Genomic DNA, 8,930 nt, shown 5'->3' with positions numbered 1-8,930 from the left:
TTCTGTCTGCCCACTGCATCCTGTGCGGTTTCACAGGGCCTGAAAAGCTGGAGTGCCAATATGTGAGATCCAGACAAGAGTTGTTCTTAACATCATCACCTTGCTCAGGTCTTGCAGACTCAGGATTGTGGCTTCCTTGATTGTTTATGGGGTCTTCCTCTTTCTTCTTCTTACCACCTTCGAGGCTGCATCTACACTGCAGAATTAATGCAATGTGAAGTCGAAGGCTTTCATGGCCAGCATCCATAGTTTTTTGTGGGTTTTTCGGGCTATGTGGCCACGTTCCAGAAGAGTTCCTGCCTGACATTTCATGACGATGCCTCTCTAACCAAGAATTCCAAGTACGGCTTTTTGGCAGAGAACACGAAAGACCTTGTCAAACTATAAATCCCAGGTTTCCATAGGATGGCGCTAGAGCATTTAAAGTGGTGTCAAACCATGTTATTTCTAGTCAAGATGCACCCATTGTGAGATTTAGGAAGTGCCTTTTGCCTTAGCTACTGGGTCCCTTGATAAGTGAAAAATGGAGAGCCACTGGACTAATGGAACCATTGATAATCCAGCCCGGATTAAAGGCTCTTATCTCTTTCCCTGCAGTTTGAACGACTAGAGTCGATTTTTAAAAAACCACACTAGTCTCAGTGTGCCAGCGGCAACCAGCTATTTTTATTTCTTTTGCAGTCTACTTGGCCTTTCCACCAGTGCTGGCCATCGAGACCACTCACAGAATCCATAAAAGCAACAATGACAACCAATATTGAAATAACACAACCAGTGAAACAGCAGTTGAAATCATCTATACAAATCACTAGGAGAAATCAAAAGGATAATAATACAAAAACACCCCTGGAAAATACACCAGCCGTTCAAACCACAGCAAAGGCAGCACCGCAAGATGGCTAGGATGACCGAACGGGTAGCTAGCAATACTTTCAAAGTAGATGAGGTCAAACAGGACAGGCTTTGGGTGACATTTCAAAGAGGACTGGTAAAGAGGTAGGCTTCCAGGTATTAGTGACTATTCCCATTATCCCTCACTACTGGTTAAAGTGACAGGGGCTGGTGGGATTTGGAATCCACCAATATCTGCAAGGCCACCAGTTCCCAAGCAGGGATAGGTAGACATACCTAGGAAAATGCTGAATAGTCCGAGTAAACCTACTAGTGGACAGAATCGCATGGCAAGCCTTGACCAGCTTGGAATATATATTTGGATTACAGCTCCCCAAACCCCCAATTTGTTTGGTTCTACTTCTTGCATCTGCCTTCCAGCCATTAAACTGCCCCACCAATGCACCATGGGGCTTAAGAGCCATCAGGAGAAGGGTACAAGGGACACAGGATCATAGCTATGCACAAGATACAATGTTGGCATTGCGTCTTCTGGTGGCAGGCAATTCAGTAGGGAGACAGCAGGGGGTTGGGAACAAAAGGCTTGTAGGACCTGCGCACAAACTATGAACTGTTTGAATTCAAAAATATAGCCATGTTAGTCTGTAGAATCGGTATGCACAGAGATCTTGTAGCACCTCCGAGACTAACTTGGAAGCATGAGCTTTAGTTTATGCATCTGAGGAAGTAGACTTTTGGAGACAAAAGCTCATGCTGCCAGCTTCTGAGTTGTTTGCACTGTCTTTTATTGTCGTTGTGCGCCTTCAAGTCATTTCCGACTTATGGCCACCCTAAGGTGACCCTATCGTGGGTTTTTCTTGGCACGTTTTGTTCAGAGCAGATCTTCCATGGCAAATAGGCAAAAGCATATGACTTGCCCAAAGTCATCCAGTGGGTTTCAAGGCCAAGCTGGGGGAATCGAATCCAGGGTCATAGTCCAGCACTCAGACCACTTACATCACACTGGCTCTACCTCTACAGTCGGCCCTTCATATCCACAGACTTTTTATCCGCGGATTCAAGCATCCAAGGATTGAAAATATTTTTAAAATGTACATTCTAAAAAGCAAATCTTGATTTTTGACATTTTATATAAGTGTCACCATTTTATGATGCCATTCAATACAATGGGAATTGAGCATCCATGGATTTTGGTATCTATGGGGGGGGGGGTCCTGTAACCAAACCCCAGCAGATACAGTAAAGGACTGTCACCATTTGAAAAGCTGTGATCATAAAACATCAGAGGTCACTGTATACAAGGGTAACAGTCAGCCCTCCGTAACCACAGATTCTGCATCCACAGATTCAACCATCCACAGCTTGAAATTTTTTATTTTCCTTAAATCCCAAAAAGCAAACCTTGACTTTGCCATTTTATATAAGGGGCACCATTTTACTATGCCATTTTATATAATGTGACTAGAGAATCTATCGATTTTGATATCCATGAGAGGTCCTGGAACCAAACCCCAGTGAATGTCAAGAGCCTACTGTACCTACAAAGTGACTGTTTAGGAGCGTCTGGAAATCACCAGCTAGGGACTTCTGGGAGCTGTAGTCCAAGAAAGCAACGAGTTAAGAGCTGTAAAATTTGCCAGAAGTTGCTGATTCCCTTCAACTTTTGCATGTGAACAGAGAATCAGAACGTGAAATGAATTCCACAAATGATCACGTATCACAACTGGACAGTTGTGTAAAACTCAAGGTGTAAACCAGGGTCTCTTGAGAGAGTAAACAATTTACACCAATATTCAGATGTGAGGCATGTATAAGCTGGCCATTTCATGCTGAAACAATTTACAAAGAACTTATAAACAGGATCGCTGTCAAAGCTGTTTCTTTACAGCAGTTCAATCCAGTCTGCAGAAGGGTCTGTCAAGCAATTTGCAACAAAAGGATAAGATAAAAGCGATGCACATTTCAATGTTCAACCAACTTGGCCTGAACTATGAAATCCACATGTGACTCTTTTCGCTGAGAAGTTAAAGCCTCTCTCCAGGTCTACAAAGAAAAAGAATGTTATATTGACTGAAAAGAGAAGTGGGGAAGATGCGGCCCATGGAATACATATGGCTTCCAGAGCTGTTTTGGTGGACCCCCAAGCCTTGTAGGGTCCAAAACAATTGCTTCCAAATGCCCTCTACTAAGTGCAGGGAACATTTTCACTATTTTGGCCCCATCTGCACTGTTATAAACCCAGGCATTACCTTTTTTTGACAAGAAATGGCACGCAAGTTGACTTGTTGTTCACTTGCTGTTGCTTAAAAAAGGCCTCTTCTGAGCCTGAAACTGCCTGGAGAGGATCAAATACCTGGTAAAAATGCCATCTAGAGTGTATTTAGTGGTATTGTGGGGTGCATTTATTTTGCAGAGTGCAGCCCTCCATGGCTCCTTAACACCCAATAGTTGCCCACCCGATTTAGAGCGATTCAAAATCCACAGTCTTCTTGGGTTACTCATGAGCAGGAGTCAAGTTACCCCATCGACAAGTAGGAAGGGAGAGGCGGAAGGGTCGAGAGCGAGCCCTCCTGCCATCTCAAGAGCATCCTTTCCCAGCCCTCTATCCCCTCAAAGTGACCCCAATCCCTCATTCGAATTTTGACTTGGCAGATCTCCCCCTTCCCCGGATGTTGAGAAGAAGCAGCAGACCCAAGCAGACAGTGGCCGGAGCGCACATGGCGATGGGTTCTTTCAAAACCAACAGCGTGTAGATGGCACCTGCAAAGAAAGACGAGGGAGAGAAAGAGAACATTATTTTTCCGTTCTAAAAATCCCCTGCAAAACAGCATTCTTATACCAGTAATCTCTAGCCTGCTCTTGCATTTTAGGAACTACTGTAATGCTTTTTACCTACAGGAATTCCTATGCCATCCTTTAAGTCGCATCCTTCCCAATGCAGCTGAGAAAATATGCAGTTGACAATAAAACTGAACTACAAGTTGGGTCTCTCTTATCTAAAACTGTTGTTGTTTGTGTTCCTTCAAGTCATTTCCAACTTACGTCCACCCTAAGGTAAACCTATCATGAGGTTTTCTTGGCAGGTTTCTTCCGAGGAGTTTGCCATTGCCTCCCCATTACGCTGAGAGAGTGTGACTTGCCCATGGTCACCTAGTGGGTTTTATGACCAAGCTGAGCATTGAATTCTGGATCTCCAGAGTCATAGTCCGACTCTCAAAGGACTACCCATGCTGGCTTCCTCTTATCTAAAAAGGTTGGGACCAAAAGTGTTTTGAATTTTGAAAGGGTTTTTTTGGATTTTGGAATATTTGCATACTCATAATGCCCAATCTTGGAAACAGGACTCATTTCTAAACTGTTTGCATGTACAATATAAAAAAAGGAATAAGGAATAGCAAATATATTTTGCTACTTATTCCTACTCCTACTCTTGTAAAAACCACTTATTCCTTCACTCCTAGTCCCCAGCCCTGATTTGCACCCAGGTCCCCAGACTCACCGTCCAATGCTAATAGGGATGCATAATTCAGCATTAGTATTTTATTGATTGTTCAAATTGTATTGTGTTATTTTAATGCTGTAATCCCGCTTCGAACCTTGGAAGAGGTGGGATATATATACATAAAAAATTTATTATTATTATTATTATTATTATTATTATTATTATTTTACCAATCATGACAATGGTGAGGACAAAATTGCTGATCTCCTGGAGCAGCTGAGGACCGAAGGCCAAGAGGAAACCTGCCACGACTTCTATCCAGCCCACTATTTCCAAGTAACGGACCGGCTCCGGCTTGTACCCAAAGTCTTTCAGGGGGAAAACATCCGCAAACTGGACAAACTGGGATTTCTGGAACAGAAAAAGGGAAAAAAAGTTATGTTTGGTAAATACAGTCAGCCCTCCTTATCTACAGATTTTTTAAATCCATGGATTCAAGCACCCATGGTTTGAAAATATATTTAAAAAAAGTATAAATTCCAGATAGCAAACCCTGATTTTCCATTTTATATAAGAGACACCATTTTGCTATGCTGTTGTATTTAATGGGACTTGAGCACCCACGGATTTTATTATCCACAGGGGAACCTGGAACCAAACCCCAGCAGATAACAAGGGCCCACTGTATAGGGAAGGCAAGTAAGATTGTCACACCAAAAGCTGGAGAAGGCTTCTATCCATTTAATGGTTGTGTTGTGTGCCTTCAAGTCATTTCCAACTTAAGCGAACCTACCGTGGGGTTTACTTGCCAAGAGTTGTTCAGAAGAGGTTTGCCATTGCCATTCCCTGAGGCTGAGCGCATGTATATATGTATATGTGTGTATAAACATGTGTGTGTTTGTGTGTGTGTGTGTGCCTATACAGTGAGCCCACGCCATACGTAGATGCACTACATGCAACTTTCAGCTTACACTGAAGCTGCGTAGTAATGGAATGAATGGTGCACATGCCTGTGTGCCCCATTATATTCAATGGGGCTCAAGCATATGTGCTTTTCGCCCTACGCCTGGGGGGGGGATCCAGAACAGATTCCCCCACGTAAGGTGAGGGCCCACTGTATATGTTTATACACACATATATACACATATATGTGTATGTATAAACATATATATGTGTGTATACATATGTACATATATAATTTGTATATGTACATATATGCATATATACATATATATATATATGTGTATGTGTATACACACATTCATATATACACATGTAAATGTCTATGTATATACTGTATTCAGATTTCAGAACACATATACAATATAATGCGCCATCTCACAGATAGGACTCAAGTCTAACTAAGCATGACATTCGTTTCATAAACGCCTTGCGCACATAGCCTTAGTTTATACATTTTTGATCGTTCTGTGCAGGAAACCAAGTTTGCGCATACTGAACCATCAGAAAGCAAAGGTGTCACAATCTCAGCCATCCTATCTATCTATCTATCTATCTTGGAATATTTCAGAGTTCCAGATAATGAATGGAGCCTCAGCCTTTCTTGATACCCTTCTAAAAAGAAACCCACTATGTCATTTTATTACATCAACTGCATCAGTTTAAAACAGTGCATTTAAAACAGTTGCATTGAAAGTCTCTCCCTTCAGCTTTGCAAAGAAGGAGACTTTCTCTCCAATGCACTCTTTTTAAAAAAGCGCTTGCAAAGTTGGCAAATGGCAAAGCAAAAAATCCAAGCAACTTTCTAATCTCAAATTCAAAACCTTTGGCGCCCAAAACCGTTGCACACAATGGGGGCGGAGGAAAAAAAGATGCCAGATGTGATCTGTCTGCAAGAAAACAAACCCTGTGTGTGGCATTCACAGCCACAAGAAATGCAACACACACAATGCACACCCTCCAAGAATGAACTGCTGCAGTGTGAGCCAACATTCACCATTGATCTGCCTGTTTGCATTTCTCAGCAAAACACAGGCCCAAAAAAGTGAACTGAAATTGGACACTTGGGCAGAGAGAGCAAACTTGTTCATAGAGTTCCTTTGTTTAGACATCTCCAAAGAAGGAGACTAGGAGGCACTCTCCAATGCAAAGAGCTGCTGCCACAACAAACTACAACTCCCAGCATTCCGTCTCACTGAGTTATAGAAGTTAAAGCGGGGACAAACCCGGATTATTTCTGCTGTGCGGATGAGGCCTGAGCTGTCTACCTAATGCAAATCTCTCCAATGCAACTCTAATGCAACTGCAAGCCTCTCCACTACTAAATGCCAAATGCAAAACTCTCCAAGGCATTCTCTCCAATACAAATCTCTCCATTGCAAAACTCTCCAACAGCCAATCTAATGCACAACTGCACAATACAAATCTAATGCAAAACTCTCCCAGGCATGCTCTCTAATGCCAAACTAATAATGCAAGACTCCCCAATGCCAATCTAATGCAAAGCTCTCCAATGTAAAGCAAAACTCTTCAGTGCATCTGCAATGCCAAGCTCTCCCAGGCATTCTCTCCAATGCCAAGCTCTCCAAATGCCCACCTGATGCAAAACTCCCCCTTCCCAGGGCATTCTCTCCCATTCAAACCTCTCCAATGCAAAGGTAAGGCAAAACCCTGCCATGCAAACCGACTGCCAAAGCCTCCAATGCAACCTCTCCAATGCAACCATTACTATGGCTGCTATTATTCTTGTTGCTATTTATTGCAAGCAGGGGTGCCTCCTTGCCCCTCTCCCTCCTTGCCTGCCTGCCTCCCTGCCTTGCAAAGACACATGCACAACTGCACCCAGAGGGCCCTCCTGTTGCAAAAGGCCCAGATCCTGCACCCACCAGCTGCAAGTGGAGCTCTGCGGAGAAGCGGTCGGTGAGCTTCAGGAGCCCGCAGGCAGAAAAGAAAAGGCCCAGCAAAAGGCGGAGGGCTGAGAACAGCAGCGCCATGGCTCCCTCTCCAGCTCCTTTCCAAGGCAGCAGGAGGAGGAGAGAACAGAAAGAGCTGCAGGAAGGGCAGGAGGAGGAGGAGAAAGCATGCTTTTCCTTTTGCAACCACGCCTTGGGCGTTGCTTTCTGCTGGCAGCAGGAGTTGCCATTGCAATTTGCAAATGCAGTTGCAATTGCAGTTGCAATTGCAAAGCCCCTCTTTGGAGGCCCAGGTTCAGAAAGCACACTGCAGCAATCCTCCAGTTCACAACAAAAGGCAGTGCTTGCCCATAGAGAAGCACAGGGGGAATGACTAGTTGCAAGTATTCTCCAATGATTCCCCAAGGGGAAGTGTCCCCCAATGATTCCCTATGGGCAAGTGTTCCCCAGTGTATCCCTATGGGTAGAGTATCCTCCCAATGAAAGTATTCCTCAATTGACCCTTTTAAATCTATGCTGGTGGTATTTTTGTCTTTGGCATATCTCTCCTTAATTTGTCTATAAGTAAACCAACTAATCAAGTATCCTTCCTTTAGAAGCTCTTCCTGTGATTTTAACCTCAATTTTTGAATTTCGCTATCCATAATCAATAGCTGTTTATTGTTAATCCATTTCTCAAGGATGCATTCTTGATTTTTATAAAAAGCTTCATTTACTGAGACCCATATGGGGCTTTTATTAAACTATCTTGGCTGATACCAGTGCCATACTTTAATAAGGGCCTTCCAGATGCAGTGGTTTTCAAAATCCCGATTTGCTTTTAGTTTGTTAGTAATTGTCTGTATTTGTACTATTGTTATGTGGTTATTGTAGGATCGGGGGGGGGGGGGATAGCATAGGTAGAGTGCTGGTAAATGTATATAATGTATGTACGTTAGATATGTTTGTCATAATGGGATGTAATGTGTCAATGAGTTGTTTTGTTTTTATAGTGTACTGTATTGTATTGTTGTTGTTTTAATAATAAACTTTATGGGGGGGGGAGAAAGTATTCCTCAATGATTCTTTATGTGCAAGTGTTCCCCAATGATTCCCTATGGGCAAATATTCTCCACTGAGGCTCTATGGGCAAGTACGGTATCCTCCATTGATTCTCTATGGGCAAGTATCCTTCAAAGATTCTCTATGGGCAGATATCCCCCAATGATTCTCTATGGGTAAGTGTTCCCCAATGATTCTCTATAGGCAAATATTCCCCATTGACTCTCTATGGGTAAGTACAGTATCCTCCATTGATTCCCTATGAGCAAGTCTTCCCCAACGATTCCCCACAGGCAACTATCCCTCTGATTCTCTATGGCCAAGTGTTCTCCAATGATTCTCTATGAGCACGTCTTCCCCAATGATCCCCTATGGGCAAATATTCCCTAATGATTCCCTATGGGCAAATATTCCCCAATGATCCTCTATGGGCAAGTATTACTCATTGATTCTCTCTAGGCAAGTATTCTCCAATTATTCTCGATAAGTAAGTACAGTATTCCCCAATGTTTCTCTATAGGCAAGTATTACCCAATGAGTATCTTTAGGCAAGTATTCCCCGATGATTCCCTATTTGCAAAATATTCTCCAATAATTCTCTATAGGCAAGCATCCCTCAATGATCTTCTATGGGCAAGGATTCCCCAACGTATCCGTATGGGCAAATATTCTCTATTGAGTCTCTATGTGCAAGTACAATATTCCCCCAATGATTCTCTATG

At 43.0% G+C, this 8,930-nt stretch overlaps 1 protein-coding gene across 1 annotated transcript; it reads right to left on the bottom strand.

Moving 5' to 3' along the window:
- Window positions 1–1,976: 1,976 nt before the first annotated feature.
- On the bottom strand, window positions 1,977–7,312 carry TMEM35B (transmembrane protein 35B). Its single transcript, XM_042441298.1, has 3 exons — window positions 7,141–7,312; window positions 4,525–4,705; window positions 1,977–3,612 (listed from the first exon to the last, which is right to left on the bottom strand). The coding sequence occupies exons 1-3, from the start codon at window positions 7,246–7,248 to the stop codon at window positions 3,482–3,484; spliced, it is 420 nt and encodes a 139-aa protein (XP_042297232.1). The 5' UTR covers window positions 7,249–7,312; the 3' UTR covers window positions 1,977–3,481.
- Between the last annotated feature and the right edge of the window lie 1,618 nt (window positions 7,313–8,930).

The sequence above is a fragment of the Sceloporus undulatus genome, chromosome 9, assembly GCF_019175285.1.
Source record: "Sceloporus undulatus isolate JIND9_A2432 ecotype Alabama chromosome 9, SceUnd_v1.1, whole genome shotgun sequence".
In the NCBI taxonomy this organism is placed as follows: Eukaryota; Metazoa; Chordata; class Lepidosauria; order Squamata; family Phrynosomatidae; genus Sceloporus; species Sceloporus undulatus.
This window is presented reverse-complemented; position numbering and strand designations above follow the sequence as displayed.

Coding starts and splice junctions, on each gene's coding strand:
- TMEM35B (XM_042441298.1), bottom strand. CDS start 7,248: ATGGCGCTGCTGTTCTCAGCCCTCCGCCTTTTGCTGGGCCTTTTCTTT. Junction 4,706..7,140: donor CAGAGCTCCACTTGCAGCTG/GTGGGTGCAGGA, acceptor TTTCTGTTCCAG/AAATCCCAGTTTGTCCAGTT. Junction 3,613..4,524: donor CCTCACCATTGTCATGATTG/GTAAAATAATAA, acceptor CTTTCTTTGCAG/GTGCCATCTACACGCTGTTG.